Here is a 17,358-nt window from a genome sequence, read left to right as displayed (position 1 = left end):
TCTTACTTGTGATTCACTTTGAGTCCAGAATTTGTGAATTTACACTTTCATCAATTCTGGAAAACTCTCTATCACTATCTCTTCAAATATGGCCTCTTGTCTCTTCCTTTGGGACTCTGATTATACTTAGGTTACATTTTCTAGTAATGTTCCCCATGTCTCTTTAACATCTCTCATATTATTCATTTCTTTACCTAAGTAATTTTTTTACATATATATGCCAGTTCATTACTTCTTTCTTTAGTTTATACTAATATGCTTTTCAATTCACCTATTTAATAATATATTTTAAGTTTTAGAAGTTCTGTTTGGTTCTTTTTCAAATGTCGGTCTTTTTAAAATAGTATATTGTTCTTTGTTTATGTTTTTAATTCTTTTTAATTTTTAAAATATTTAAATATGCATAATTTATGTTCTATATTTGATAGATCTGGCATTTGAAGTCCTTGAGGGTCTAATTCTGCTGTTTATTGTTTGTCCTACTCATTAATGCTAGCTATTTTTTGTGAGTTCTGTTTTTTGGATTGTGAGTTCCTATTGGCAGGACTTACCTATAGAAAACTTGAAAACTTGAATTGAGGGATTATCCCTGAAGAGATTTTTATTTCCTTCTGCCAGATTCCTGGAGCTCATTACAGTTAATACTCAACTTTCCCAGACTGCACAAGCAGTGTGAATTTGAACCCCAATCTCACCTGAGAGCAGGACGTGGATTCTCAAGGGAGAATTTTTTCCCTTCCAGAGGCCAACCCTAGATGGGCAGTGTCCTTCTTATTTCCCTTTCCTGATGGTAGATCACTTTTTTCTAGTCCAGTCTAGCAGTAATGATAAAAGAGATTTAGTTCCAACTTCTGATCTTGCAGAGTCCTGAGCCATTAACTCATGGTCCCTTTATGACAATGAGGACCCAGAGGTCTAGAATCCAGTAAGCATCATCAGGGCAGCCACTACTTTGGACAATGAGAACCATCAATAGAATAGTCTGAAAAATGCAGAAATAAAAATACCTCAATCATGGGGCCAGCCCGGTGGTGCAGCAGTTCAGTTCGCACCTTCGGCTTCTCAGCGGCACGTGGTTCGCTGGTTCGGATCCCGGGTGCGGACATGGCACGTTTGGCACGCCATGCAGTGGTAGGTGTCCCACGTATAAAGTAGAGGAAGATGGGCATGGGTGATAGCTCAGGGCCAGTCTTCCTCAGCAAAAAGAGGAGGACTGGTAGTAGTTAGCTCAGGGCTAATCTTCCTCAAAAAATAAAAAATAAAAAAAAAAACAAACCAAAACAAAAAGAGAACATCTTAAAATAAAAATACTAATAAAAAATACCTCAATCAATCACAAGTTATTCATACTGATTATCTAGGTTAAGAATATGTCTGTGTGTATTTGAGAAACAGTTTAAATATGAATTTGTTTCCTTCCTGTGGTGTCAAGGATTACATCAACAATTTTGTATTCAACTGATGACACTCAAAAGATTCAGAGACTTTAAAAAAATCACATCATTTTCAAGGTCAAATCAAATCGGAGGCAATCATTCTTCATTCCATAAGCCCTAGGTAACTTGTCTTCGGAAAGCTAGTACTAAAAATACTTTTTAGTAGACAAGTAGTTAGAATACTATACAGAACTCATTTTTGAGTGTCAAAACTGAAATTATTTGCAAGCCATAGATACATACAACCTTGCAGGCTGACACCTCACTTAACTGTTAAATCACCTAAAAGATTGTCTTGTCTTTCTTTTATGTGAATTCAGGAGCACAAAGCTATTTAAAAATCCTTCTCTAGAGAAGTTCTATTAGGAGTATTATATTTCTTTGGCAGTCCTAAAAGGAACCAGCTCGATATTTTAACATCATGTTTTTTAAAGCTACTTTGAGTTATCTTTTAAACAGTTAGATTGAAACCTGAGAGATAAAATATGCACTATGTATATAACATGAATTTTACCAGGGTCTTACAGCTCGAAGAGTTCTTTCACACCTGTCCAGTATCTAGGCAAACCGCTCTCTATTAGCGCAGCAACATTCAAATGTGCAAGTGATTAGTAAGTGAAAGCACAAATAGCTACATGACACTTTCACCTACTACTCTCTGCATGTTTGAATATGCACAAACAGATAGATTGTGTTTTCACATTAAGTTTTAGAGTATCCCAGAAGGGTATAAGAATAAAAGAAAAATAAGATTCATTATACCATTAAAAATCGTCTACAGTCACAGTGCCAATGTGGCGAAAAGAAATTATTGAAGCGTAGCTCGGGTAATTTTAAGAGACTGATGCTAATAGATAGTAGAGGCTAAACACATTCTGAATTTTGAAATGAAAGAAAATAGTGGACAAAGGAAGACCATAGCAATAATAACTACCACTTAGTGGGTTCTTACTATGCATCAGAACTGTTGAGTGCTTTACTTCAAAAAGTTGCAACTATAAGAGAATCCATTTGTCAAGTGTTTAATACATGCCCCTTTCTCCATAGAACAACTTTTTGAGTTAGGTACCATTATTTGCCCCATTCTGCAAATGAGGAAACTGACACTTAGAGTTTCATCAACTCGCCCAAGATTACATAAACTTGAAAGTGTTGTCAGATATAAAAGCCAAGATAGGCTGATTGCAGAGACTATATTCCCTAGTAACTTCTCCATTATATTCTCATCTAACTACGAAACTTCATCTCAACCCAGTCAGAGTGTGTCTTATTCATCTCATTTTAAAGGTGGGCGAATACAGGTAGAAACTAACTGGCACAAGATTACTTGTGAGTAGTGGTATCAAGATTAAAACTGGTTTAGTCTGTTTCCAGAACTCTATGCACTTTCCACTGTATTATTCTGCCTTTTTGGCAGTATTTTTCATTCTTCAGTTACACATTCATTTAACAAATATTTTTTGAGCAATTTGTACCATGCATTCTTCTGGGCTCAGGGGATACTCTAGTGAACAAGAAACACAAAGCTCCAAAGTTTACATTCTAGTCGGGGGGAGATAAGCAATAAACAAATAAACCAACATATGAACGTCAAGTGTTAGTAGGTGCAGTGAAGAAAAATAAAGCATTGTAAGGAGGTAGACAATGATGGGAAGATGGGCGTATTTAAATTTTTGGATAAGATAATCAATACAAGGAAATGTGCAGCTATCCCCGGTAATTTTATGATACTATCATCTTCTACCACAAGTATCTTGACTCCTTGGTTTATGTGACATTGAAATTGAATCTGAGTTTTATATCATTCTTTTTGTTTCCAGAAAAATATTCTTGATTTAAAACCTACCATTTCATGGCAGAAATGATTTTATGCTGGTTTCATTTCATAATTCTGCTTGAATGATTATCTGGTGAGAAAAAATGAGTAATTGTTTTCTTTCTGAATATTATCCAAAATAGCCAGCTTAATAAGGTGAACAAATGTTTGGACTTTTTAGGAGTGTGCATTGCCAACAATTAAGTAAAAGGGTTTTCTCCCAGTCATTAACACTTGATGTGGGATATTAGTTCTTAGAGGCAATCTCATGGTAAAAGCAGTAGAGATGTCAAGAACTAATTGACTGATTTTAATTGAAGAACACTTATATTACACAGCATATCATGGTAAGATGTGTTCAACTTGTTTTTGCTTTTCTTTAAAAAGCTGAAGCTCTTCTTCCCAGTAGTAATTAAAAATAAACAGCAGTCATTACCTTACTGTGGGCTTGTAATGGCCACAACATTGCTTCCTTGCATGAATAATTTCCTGATCGAAGCAAAGTAATTCAACACTGAAATTATCTTGAAAATTAAAAATCATTCTAGATAATCAATAGTTTGAATTTCTATCGCACCAATTTATGTATATTTTTCCTTTTGTTGTATTCTTCTGCACGTATACAACTTGCTAACTAACAAAAATGCTCTGATGGGGACTCCACCTCAAAGAACAGTGTGCAAAGCTCGGATTCTTGGCTTAACTCTATAGCCTTGGGGGTGACATTCCTTCCTTCATTCAACCAACATTTATTGAGAAGCTACTCTAGGCTAGGGATTTTCCTGAGTGCTTTGCGAAATAAGAGAAGAAGAAAACAGTCTCTGCCCCCAAAAGAATTTATTATTATAAGATTGGGATAATGTTTTGTTGTAATCTCATCCCTTTTATTTAATTGGTTGTATGATAATTTAGTTAGCCAATGCCATGTTGTTAGATATTTAGGAAGATTATTATTATTATTTTTTTACTATAAAAAGGCCTGTGTTGAACATCCCAATAATAAATCTTTGTCCATATTTCTGATTACTTGTTTGGAATGGAGTTCTACCGGTAGAATAACTAGGTCAAAAAGCATGTAAATTTTAGTCTATTAATAAATTTGATAAAAATAGGTCCAAAATGGCAAAACAAGAAAAAAGTTGTATCGTTTTACATTGCCCTCAGCACTGTGTGAGAGAGACTTTCTTTATTCCATTTTCTTGTCAGCCTTAAGAATATAAAATGTTCCGCTAACTGTGTATCACTGATCTTTAGTCTTTAAAATTGTTAAAAAGCTTCTCATTTTCAAGAATAATTTATGAAATCAAATAGTGCTGATCAGAAATTTTCAGCAGACATTGATAGTTTATACCTGACAAGAGATGGTCCAGGATTTTTTCTTTCTTATATACGCTGAATTTTAGAGTATTGAGGCTATGAAAAGTACTATCAGTGGGTTGGAGAAGTTTATTTGACTACAAAAATGAAACTTGCAGCTGACCGAGTTGAACATTGACATAAAAGCAAATATCAGAAAAAAATAGATCCATATTTTGTTAGCGCTTATTGAATTTCGTAAAAACTTGTTTATGATATTGTGAATCAGATTAAATAGCAAAACATTATATTTGGTGCTAGTGCATTTTATTTAAGCACAAAATTCCTACCTACAGAAATACGCAAAAAAATACAGTGGGTAGCTTTACGGGGTCCTAACCTTATCTTAATGAAGTTTAGAGTAGCCCCATGGTTAACCTTTAGTAATCTGTTGAGTTTTTATAACAGCATTTTTACCCTTCCTGAATTTATCTGCTTAGCTATTTGATCTCTTTTCTGTTCTTATCTCAGTGGTTTTGTTGTTTATTTCTAGAACTATAGGACACAAAAACCGGTATGTCAAAGTACCCCGTGGTCATATCTGGGTTGAAGGTGATCATCATGGACACAGTTTTGACAGTAATTCTTTTGGTCCGGTAAGTCATCTTGTTGCTGATATAATTAGATTTTAAATGTAGAAACCAAAATATGTCAGATAGGTTGCTCAGGTAATCCGGCCAAGACTGAACATGAGTTTAGGGTGGAACAGTTTATGTTTGAAAATTTTCTTTTAAATATTGTATAGATAAAGTAAGCTGTCAAGGGGTGTGTGTGTGTGTGTGTGTGTGTGTGCATGTGCATGGGCATGTGTGTGTGTGTTTCATAGAAAAGAACTTAGACACTTCAATAAGGTACCAAAAGATGATTTCAGCTGACTGACTGATCCCAAAAGGAGGGGCCAATTTTTCCTCACAGATATGCTTTTTACCTTATGTTTTCAGTTAGTGTTTAACAGATATAATATGTAAAATACCTATAGGCATCAACTTTCTAAATTTAGTTAAATATGCAAGTATAATGGAAATCATATTGGTAAGTAACATTTTGTCAGCATTTAATTTATAGCAGAAATGCAGATGTTCCTTATGTCATGTTTATATTCCAAATCTGTGACTAAACTGATATTCTATAAATCTTTTTCATTTTGAATGCATATAGAAATTCTATATTTATGAATTCATGCAATAAATCATTATATAAAGTGAAGAATCTTTTAACTACTAGAAACTGCACTTGATTTCTAGTTACCTCTGTCTGTTTAAAAAATTGACTCTTGTGGTGCTGGCCCTGTGGCCAAGTGGTTAAGTTCACACACTCCGCTGCAGGAGGCCCAGTGTTTCGTCAGTTCGAATCCTGGGTGCAGACATGGCACTACTCATCAAACCACGCTGAGGCAGCGTCCCACATGCCACAACTAGAAAGACCCACAACTAAGAATATACAACTATGTACTGGGGGGGGCTTTGGGGAGAAAAAGGAAAAAAAATTTTTAAAAATTGAATCTTGCCCCATTAGATTTTCCTAAAGCTAGGCATATCTATATTTATTATGTAAGTATAAGTTAATATTAAACACCTTCAGATATGTTTGCAAAAGAAATTTATTGACATAGTTTTGTCTAAAACTAAACTTTGGTGGTCTCTGTAAGACAATTTCCATCACATATTACGAGAGACCACTATTATTTTCACCAGAGGAGCAGCCAATTTGACTCACCTTTGGCTAAAAGTACAATAACAGAGATGAGATTGGATAAGTATAACGGATAAGTGGGAGAAAACTTTAAGAGACTACTGTTACTTCCTTTTTCTAGTTGCAATGATGATAATAAAAACCTCTGAAGTCTTTCTTGCTCTTGAATAGTAATTATTACAAAAATACAGTTTAATCTTTGCAGAGTCTACCAAAGATGGGACGAACAGATTGGAAATGTTGTAGGTCACTCATAGTGCAGTAGAAGTGACAGTTATGCATAAATTTAGTAGCAAATTGAAAGTGAAAATAAATAAGCTAAAAGCGGTTTTATTTCTCTCTCATCAATAAGATTAAATGTATTAAATGTATCATATTGCTGGCCAAGTCTACATTAAAATGTTAGTTAACTTTAGTTTGGCTTTTAATTGGTTATGGCAGTGACTTTGAAATGGAGGGTTAAAACCTGTTGTTTTGTTATCAGTTGTGGGATGTGTGCTAAATAATTAGTTTCTAACAAGGAAATACTAAAGTTTGAGATTGGTTTGCTTTTTCTTTTCCTTTTTCTTTATTAATAGATAAAGCCACTGCAATATTACCTATATCATTAATATTATTCTCAGTCATTTGTATTCCATATGCTTTCTTATTTGAGGGAGGAGAGGATAGAGTTGATAGCCAGAGTACCAGGAAGTGCGCAAAGCCTTGTGTGTATGATAGCTACTGTGCAGCTCTTTCTGGCCTCCCTTTCCTGCTGTGTATTCAACAGTAGCATCTTGAACATTGAACTATGAGTATACCTATAAAAGTGCATCAGGTATGGAAATATCCTCTGTCACTTATATCTTAAAAAAAAAAAGGTGAAAACCATGTGGCAAGAACAATCTCATTGTGTTTATTATAAGAAGAAGCTACAGTAAGCAAAACGTTGACAAATATGTTATGTGTAGCACTTTAACGCTGTTTAGTTTATATCATGTTTTTAAATGAAATCCACTTGTTAGTTACAACTTGAACTGGTAATTTGAGTCAGAGGCACAGAACTACTTTGAAATTTAGTGATTTTTTTGCTTCCTTTTTTAATGGCTATAAATACATATAGGTAGAGCAGCTTTTGGTTCATGGGTTGGGCTAAGTTATCAATTTCCACCAACTTAACTTTTATTATTTTTTTGTCAATATTAGATGACGAACCTTTTCTGGATGAAGGAAAACATTTGTCACATCATGTATTAAGCTATTTGGATTTGTTGAGTTGTAGTACATATATTTTTACCTTTATTGTGAGTTCTCATGTTTTGTGTTCCTATAGCATTTATCACTAGGAAAAGTTATTAATATTGATGCTCCTAAACAAGTTTTAAAAGGATAGAGGGGAAAAAAAGTGAAGTAAACCTCCACAATCCTTATTTAAAGCTAAGCTGTGATGTTTGAGTGTAGAGATTTCTCGTTGCATTTTTGATTAATAAATAGTTTATCTGAATAATTTAATTGTTTTAATGTTTTTATAATTCTAAAAAGTTAAAACCAAAGATTTATAATTCTAAAAACCTAAAATAATCTTGAATTTTAAAATGCATATAGACTTGAAAGTTATTCTATTTTTCCAATAATTCTCAGTTGAATATCTTGCCTTCTCAGTCAGGCGCACTTGGAGATTGTATATGGAAGGTCAGTAAGTGCCAGGCTTTCTGGATTGTTGATTCATTTCTCCCCTTGCAAGTAGGAATGCACTTTTCCTGGATGTAAACAATCTACCTAAAGGCAGAAGGATTGTTTCTAGGATGCTTATCTTGCCTTCGTGGAAATTGAATGAAGCCTTTACCCTTCATTTCCCTCCCAAATAACTTCAGAAATGTACCCAAATATATTTGACATACTTTAACTCTTTGAAAAGTAATTGTACTTTACCATAAAATCTACCCAGTGTATTTTAAATTTTTGCCTACTGGTAATCATAATGGAGCAGACTTTTTCCATATTCAGGTAGAGTTTTAGTTGTAATCTAAAGAAGAATAAGAAAAGAATGTCTCATTCTGTTTTTTTTTTCTAGTTTATTATTTCCTAATATTTGAATTGGCTTTTTTAGTTTGGTTTATTCCCACTATTTGTAGGCTCCAAGTGAATTAAATAGTTTTGTGAGTGAAAGATGAATAATGGTTTATGAATTTAAAGATAGCAATATTAAGTTATAGTAATTGAATACATTACAATAGAATGAGTTTTAACACCTGTACTTTTAACTTATACAGGATGCCGTTATGGAAAGAAACTAATAGAAACCGGTAGACTCTCTTACAACTATAGATGACATGTTATAATAACACAGAAAATCAGATAATCTTGGTTATAGACTTTATGAGTCACTTAATTTGTATGGGTCTACATTTCCTCATGTATAAATAGAAGAATTTCCTTTTCTCTGAATCCATCTTAAAATAAATAATTGATAAAAAGAACAAATATATATATCAGAATATATATATGTAATTTATTTAATTGCTCTCCTATTTTAGGTTGCTGAGGATGTTCACTAAAATTTTGATGGTATATCTTTTGATTATGTATATATCATATATAATCAAAATTTTAGTGAACATCCTCAGCAACCTAAAATAGGAGTACATTTATATAAAGTATGGTTCATCCAGGGGATGAAATATTATGCAGTCATTAAAATCATATTTGTGGAGAATTTAATGATATATTGTTCATGATATTGTTTTAGGTGAATACATAAAAATAAACAATAGAATATACAGTATTATATTAATTGTCCCCAGTTGTTATAATTATGGTTGATTCTTTTTTATACCGTTGTAGTTCTCTATTTTTAAAAGGTTAGCGACAAGATTTTGTTACTTTTATAATGAGAAAAAACCTAGTTATTTAAGAAAAAATAGGGTAAATGTGATTAAAGTAAATGACTTCTAAGTTTCATTCTGACTCTGAGTTCTATGAAAATGTTTTATGGTGCTATGGCCAGAGGGACAAATACCACAGATGTGATTGGGTAGGAAATGTTTCAATTATGAGTATATCCCTATGGAGTATCTCTGTGCTAAACCTCTTGAATATATCATCATCGCACAATGATAGAAATTGTCCTATCTTCTCATAATATGGATTCACTAATTTGTGACTTTAGTTAGATTTCTATTGTGAGAAATATCTTTTGTAAATTTCCTTTAAAATTATGATAATTGTCTAGAAGCATTTTTCAGTGCAACTTACTACTTGATTTTACTGGACTATATGTTACAGATATCTGATGATTCTTATATGTTGGTTTTTGATTGCTTGGAATATTTGGTAAGCTCTTCTCTTAGTAATTCTTTTGCTCTGTGAAAGGAATTAATTTCTTTCCCTTTACCATCACTACTTCCATATAGATGACGTTAATACCTTTTATGTTCTGGCTATGCTATTCTTTGCTAGCACCCAAAAGTAACTGATTATAGTAGATATTGATGAATTTTTTGCTTACCTTAAAATGAAAGTACATAAAAAGCAAATTTTGTATTTGTATGTGTATATGCATAGCTGTGAATTTTCAAATAGTAATTTTTAACTATTTCAGATTGGCAGACTTCATCAATTAAAAATGCATATAGTGGTTCTTTATTCCATTTATTATAAATATTCACTTCAGTACTTAAATTTGAAATGTTCTCATAGGTTCTCATTCATTCCTTTTGGTGAAAACACAAATGTGACTCTTTCCATGGCCTCCATTTAGCTTGTACATTTTCTGTCTTTGAAGTTTTTCTATCATTTTTGTCTAGTTTTAAGTCATGAGCCCCTGAGATACTTTTACTGTTTGCTGTATAGTAATTTGTTGTAAGGAATGTATGTTACAATAGAAATTCTGGTTATTTAGTATTTAAAATAAATAATTTATTTTAACTTCATTGACCAAAGGACGTTAGGAGAAAAACGTTGATTTAAACATTTCAAGGCAAAGATAACCTTTCTAAGATGTATAACAGTATTTTGATTTTTAGGTTTGTGATCATAGTATCACCTTATGAACAATTTGTGTGTAGGGACCATGAAGCAGAACTGAACAATTTGGATGCAGAAACTATGCATGATATACTGCCTGTAACTGAGAAAGGAAACTGCAAGTTATACTAAACATGAATTCTTTTTAGTTCCAAGTAGTTTGGGAAAGAACTAATCTAATCCCTTATTTCATGGCTACCTAGTAAAATATTAGATTCCTAGAATGCTTTCTTGAAGGAAATATGCCTAATAGGAGATGATAGTTTTAGAATTAATGAGTAGTTAGAAATATTCTGTATTAATGAAATGAGCTAATGGTCTGAAAGTGATGATCTATAAGAAAAACATTAAAATGAAGATTGAAATTCCATAGAATTCTTTTTGAATTTAATGAAGTTCAAAGAATTTGTTACTTTTTTGAAAAGTAATGAAAAGTAAAGAAGAGGAAAAGTAAAGTTCATGTTTTCGTATCGTGGCAAGCCTATCATTTATGTCTTCAAAACACATTTTTGACCATTTCCTAATTATCCAGATTGATTTTGCCCGGGATTCTGATGAGCAGAATGAATCAGGAGAAACAAGGATTGTAATAACCAGAGAGAAGTTGCTAGGTAATATGTGTAGGAAATGAACATATTAAGAGGCTTATTACCTAGTCATACTTGCTTGGAACTTTTTCCCTACATTATGCATTTTTGGTAAAAATAAAATATAGTATGTGGTTAACTAGGGCAGCAAAACAAGATTCTTGGAGATGCAAGAAGGCAGAGAGGAAGAGACATGGAAGGGAAGTTTTGATATTTTTACGACCGTGTGACAAAGGGAAGGATTGAGATGGAATTTTAGGCGATGTTTAAAATATTCAGAGATTATAAAGGCAGAGATTCCGAAGTCATGGATAATAAGGAGTGTACTGAACCTGTGAGTCTTCCCCATCCATTTATCACTATCGTCAAGAGATGCCCTGATGCCCAGGAAGAACATGTCAGAAGAGCAATAGACAGAACGATGACTGAGGTATAACCCCTACCTGCAAGGAAGGTAACTTAGAGGGCAGGCAGTGCCAAAATAGCATAAGAGGTACTCTAAGTCAGGGTATGACCAAACCTCTTAGAGGTATAGACATTTGTGTACTAAAAACCCCTAAGAAAAAACTGAAATCTCCTAGGAGGATTTGGTAGAACAGAGTGTTCTGAAATCAGTGAAAATAATAACTATTTGGAAAATCTCATATTGCATAAAACATGCAGCAGCATGTTTTGTGAATGGAGTGGTTTATGCATGGAGTGGTTAACAGGTTTCAACTACATTGAGAACATTCTAGTTATACAATGCAGAATAATCTTGGGGATGTATGAGGATGAATTAACATTTCATTTTATTTATTTGTTAAAGTGTAGCATTTTCCTTGTGCAAGTTCTCTCAAGCAGCTAGAGTAACTTTTACTTAAAATCAGCCATTTTCAAATAAAAAGGTCATTAGACTGTGTTGACAGGATCCAAATAAAGTCTTCTCTTCACATTCGTTGAAACATGTTGCTTAGACTTTAATTCGTTATATTTTCTTCTAGTATATGCTTTTGTTCATTAAAAAATTTTGTTAGGAACTAAAATAATCTCTATTTATAAAAAAATATTTGTAACAACAGTCCTATGGTTATTAAAATTATAAAACCTTACCTTGGTGTTTTCTTCAGTTCTCTCTCCTAGTTTTCTTTAACAGTGCTGGAACCTACCAACCTCACATACTTTGTTTAGGTATAATTTTCATTTGACTGGTGTAGACAAAGGCATGCATTTCATAAAAAGGCCAAAGTCAATGAAAAGAAATGCCATGATAATTAAAATCTGTATATCCAAAGATAGCTAAGTCTCAGAAAAGATCCCATTTTCTGGAGCAATTTTCCAAAGAGAGAAATGCCTGTATAGCAAAAAGGGCTAATGCCCTTAATATTAGCATCACTTTTAGTTGGATTTATTACCGTACAGTTAGGACATTAAAAAAATAGATGATTTTAAAAAGCGAGCAGGGAAACATAATGCCAACTAGAGATAAGGGTATGGTATCATCCTCTGGCCCTCAAGAACAGAGGCAATCTAACCTTCCATTTCTACCAAATCAGATTTTGTCTTCTGTCTTAATTATTCTGCTGGTGTAGAAATCATTTTCCACATGATTTCATTTGCAGATAGGAGAAATGTCAGCAGAATTGTCATTAGACTTCATTACTATGGCAGATACCATTCCTTTGGGCCGTCTAGTTACACAATTAGTATGTTCATTTTATTAGAAATGTATATTTACTGACAGTGGGTCAGGAGCCAAGATTTAGTGAAATATATGCAGTGTTGTTAATTAACAATTTTATAAGCTCTTACAATTTTTTTCAAAAGTGGAATTGAAGCCTTATCTTGTGATTTGTAAGACATAATTAGTGTCCACATAACAGGTCTACATAGACAAATAAAGTGGAAAATATGAGGGGCCCAAAAGATGAGAAAAATCTTCTATTGACCAGCTTACACAATACAAGGAGAAATAGTCTGCTATTGAACATACTATGATTCAAAGTTTGAGATTGAATTGCCTTATTTAAATATATACTTATAAAGTATTTGCTGGGTAATTGTTTGTTTTCTACTTCTCTTAATCTGCAAACACAAACTATGTAAGTGACTTTGTCTGTTGAATGAGCTTCTGGGAAGTAACTTCAGACATTTTTAAATTTCCTAAAGCTTGTTGAGTAATCTTAAAAATGACTTTGCTTTGTTTCAGCATCTTATTGGTTATTTTTACTGAAATGACTTGCCAGAGAATTAAATAAAGGATTCACTTGATTGTCATTGACTTGGGTGATTCTTTTCTGTGAAATGGAGCCATATATGGAGCCTGTAATGAATCACAATAATGGCAGTTTTAGACATTATCCATAGAAAGACCCATGTGGGTTTGTGGTATATTAAAATGTGTGAAGTTGGTGAGCCAAGCAAGGGAAAATGCACTTCTTTATTACAGTGGTCAGAATCAGAGTCATGGGGTGTGTTCTGTTGATGGGGCATCACAGGCCCATGGCTTTGCGTTAAATAACAGTAATTCTTGTAATATGACTCATGGATAATTCTGCTGCAACCCATCCTTTTGTCACTAAGAATTTTTCTGAAAAGAACTCTGATCACATCATGCCACTTCTTAAAACAATATCATCAGCCTACAGCACCTGTCATTCTTGTTTTATTTGTTTTGTTTGTTTGTTTGTTTTTTGAGGAAGATTAGCCCTGAGCTAACTACTGCGAATCCTCCTCTTTTTGCTGAGGAAGACTGGCCCTGAGCTAACATCCATGCCCATCTTCCTCTACTTTATATGTGGGACAACTACCACAGCATGGCCTTTGCCAAGCAGTGCCATGTCCACACCCAGGATCCGAAAACGCGAACCCTGGGCCCCCGAGAAGCGGAACGTGCGAACTTAACCGCTGCACCACCGGGCCAGCCCCAACACCTGTCATTCTTAATGAGGAAATATTAGAAGCTTTCCCTTTTAAATCAGAAAAAGACAAGCAGGTCTACTCTCACGACTTCTGTTCAACATTGTGTTAAAAATTTTGTGCAGGTTAAGGCAAGAAATAGAAATAAAGGATGTAGAGATTGGAAAGGAACATTCTAAATTGTTTTTTTTTTTTTTTTTTTGCCTCAAGTATGTTATTGTCTTCTTAGGAAACCCAAAGAGAATCTTCAGAATTATTGACAGTCCTGCAAGTTTACTGGTATAAGAGCTATCACATTTAGGGATCAAGCATATCTAGACATCATCAACAAATAGAAAACACACTTTTAGAGAACTTGCCATGTAAAATAGTAATAAAGATTCAGGCTAGTGGTTACTTATAGAAGGGAAGGGAATGAATGTGATTGGGAGGGGTGAACACGGACACCAATTTACTGGTACTATCGTATCTTAAGGTGAGTGGTGAGTACATAGGTGCTCATTATATTATGCCTTATACCTTTTACATCTGAAATATAGAATATTTTTAACAACTATACAAATAAAAATATCAAAAGTTGGCATCAGCGTCTACATGTTACTCATAGCTCTCCCCTTAATATCTGTGGGGCCTAGAGCAGGAAGGTCTGCATACCACATATCTGAATATTTAATAGCTATAAATCAAGTTAACGAACTGTTAAATGAAATATGTTCCTTTCTCTTAATAAATATACCTTTATATGGCTAAAACCAGCAAACATGTGCAAGATGACTGAATTTAATTATTATCAGAAATCTGAATATTCTCCTAAAAGGCCTGTGACGTTTGGAAGAGTAATATAATAAAAACACATGTAATTCATAAAATATGTTTATTCATAAAATTTTTCTGGCTTCTATTTCAGCAAAATCACTATGTTGTTACAATAAAGACTTCCACATAATTTGCATTCTATTTGCAATCATTGTATAAAAGGCTAAAATAATGTTTAATTGCATTTAGAGTGTAGAAAATTTGAGTATATGTTTATCAAAATGTAAAAGAAAAGTAAATGTAAAAACTTAAAAAGTAAAGTTTTTCCAGTTTTTCTAAATTATCTTTGCAAAATACCAAAAGTACTTTTTCAAATCAAAAGGCAAAATAAAATGACTACTAATGAACATAAAAGTATATCAAAATTATTTAGATAAAACTGATTTTTAAGTATTTAAAGGATTTATTAAATCTTACTACATATTTTTATAAAAGTAAATCTATTTTACAGGTTGAAGTTTTAATTTCCATATAGTTATCCATGTGAAGAGTCAGTATTATGCTTCATGCATATTATATCCTGAACTACATACATACAAATTTAAGAGGCATTAAAAAGCCATTTACATTTTTGGACAGGAGGTAATAAGTAAGAAGAGGCATGTCAGCAAGACTGATTTGGGAAAATTATGAATGAAAGAGTAGATTGCAAATAAGCTATAGGTAGAGAATGCAATTACTTGATGATAGCATTGGTTCGAGTGGGAGATGATTAGTCCCTAGGCAAGGTGGCGGTAATAAAAATATGAAGTGGATTGACTTGAGAGTCCTAAGGAACCAAGGATTGACTGGATGTGTGTTAGATCCTGCTGCCTGGAATTAACTCACCACATTTGTTAGAGAAGTTCACCAGCTGAAATATTGAACTGCCTTCATGCTCACCTATAATGGATCAAACCTTAAAATTAAGCATGAGGAGCTTAAATCATAACGAGATTTTTGTGATCATTTCTGTGTGGAAGACCAAAAGATGGAAGTGATAAAGGGATGTCTCCAAACTTCTTTAGTTTGCAAAGTACTTGGAGAGACATTTGAGCAGGCAGTCTTGGCTACCTGATGAGAATTGTGTTGCCTCATAATGATTAGACTTGCTGTCCTAACCTTGGGAGGGAAAATGGTCTTGCTCAAGACTCATTAAAACTTAAAGGCAGTGCCAGCATGGTGACATAGTGGTTAGGTTCTTGCAGACCACTTCGGATCCTGGGTGCAGAGCTACACACCACTCATCAAGCCATGTTGTGGTGGTGTTCAGCATGCAAAAAAATAGAGGAAGAGTGGTACAGATGTTAGCCCAGCGATAAACTTCCTCAAGCAAAAAGAGGAAGACTGGCAACAGATGTTAGCTCAGCGCCAATCTTCCTCACCAAAAACAAACAACACTCCCCAAAACCAAACAAACTTAAAGGCAAATATTATTCCATCAAAATTCTATTCTTACACTTAGCATCCATGTCAGCTGATGCACCATTTACCCCTTTCACAGGCCTTCTCTGCTCTTTTTCTAAAGTCCTCACATATTTGAAAAGGTAAAGGTGATACCTAGAATGTAGAGACTAATGAGAAGGAAATATTTTATGTAAAATAATTATTTTGACTGTTAAACTGGCTGATAGAAAAGCATGGTTCTGAGGCTGGCACCATGGCCGAGTGGTTAAGTCCACACGCTCCGCTTCAGCGGCCCAGGGTTTCACCGGTTTGCATCCTGGCTGTGGACCTAGCACCACTCATCAAGGCATACTGAGGCAGCATCCCACATAGCAGAACCAGAAGGACCTACAACTAGAATATACAACTATTTACTAGGGTGGCTTTCGGGAGAAGAAGAGGAAGAAAAAAAGGAAGTTTGGCAACAGATGTTAGCTCGGGTACCAACCTTTAAAAAAAAAAACAGTTTTAAAAAAACTTCTTTTTCATTGAATTTCATTTGAAATTATTTAAAATGTAGATGTATATGATATATTTCAAAATTAAAATATTTTTAAAAAGAGAAAAGAAATTATTAACGTTGCTGAGGGAATGCTGTAGAATTCCTTCTACATGATGTGAAGAATGCAAACTAGAATGTTCACGCTAGTTTCAATTTACATTAACTAAACTCCTCTTTAAATAAAAGTACAGTATTAAGATAAATATATTGATATTGTGATAAGTAGAAGGAAAGGGGAAATTATAAGCCTTCATCAAGTTGTGGAATTTGGGGCTTAGATTTTTGATCGCCAAACCTGATTTTCATAAAGATAATTATTAACTATAATCTACTTTACGCTTTAAAAACCACATTAGGGTAAAGCTTTACATAGACCTCCAGTGATTTTATTTATAGTTGAAGAGCTTTAACAAACCATTTTCAAAGCTACTTAAATCTACCTTGTTGTGAAATGTATTTGCCTATTCCCTACAGAGACTTTAAATTCTATCTGCCTAGTATTTACTGGGAAGCTGCAGGCAAATGAAATGGCTCATTCCTGTCAAATGAGCCATGATTATATTTAGGTTGTTCATATAAATTAAGTTCCACTTCAAAAAAACTAATAAGATTATAAATTATGTCATTTCTACAAGTCATTATGGAATTATGTAGACTCTGGTCAAGGAAAAATTCTAATCTAAAAATATTTGGTCCAGAGGCTTTTAAAACAAACTTAATTGTATGCTGCTTCTGACATTAAGGGGGGAAAAAAAAAACCCAAACCAAAACACATAGGTATTTGCTCAGTCTTTCAAACAAAGAAAATTTATGTACTGAATAGCA

The 17,358-nt window shown here is 33.5% G+C and overlaps 1 protein-coding gene across 3 annotated transcripts in view; it reads left to right on the top strand.

Moving 5' to 3' along the window:
- The window catches only part of IMMP2L (inner mitochondrial membrane peptidase subunit 2), an 845,195-nt gene that overhangs the window by 642,992 nt on the left and 184,845 nt on the right, over positions 1-17,358 (top strand). For all 3 annotated transcript variants that reach the window (XM_046669026.1, XM_046669027.1, XM_046669028.1), the window contains exon 6: positions 5,102-5,204. In XM_046669026.1, the coding sequence (XP_046524982.1) occupies positions 5,102-5,204 (103 nt within the window). The remainder of the gene's footprint in view (positions 1-5,101; positions 5,205-17,358) is intronic.

The sequence above is a fragment of the Equus quagga genome, chromosome 8 (genome assembly GCF_021613505.1).
Source record: "Equus quagga isolate Etosha38 chromosome 8, UCLA_HA_Equagga_1.0, whole genome shotgun sequence".
Classification (NCBI taxonomy): domain Eukaryota; kingdom Metazoa; phylum Chordata; class Mammalia; order Perissodactyla; family Equidae; genus Equus; species Equus quagga.
This window is presented reverse-complemented; position numbering and strand designations above follow the sequence as displayed.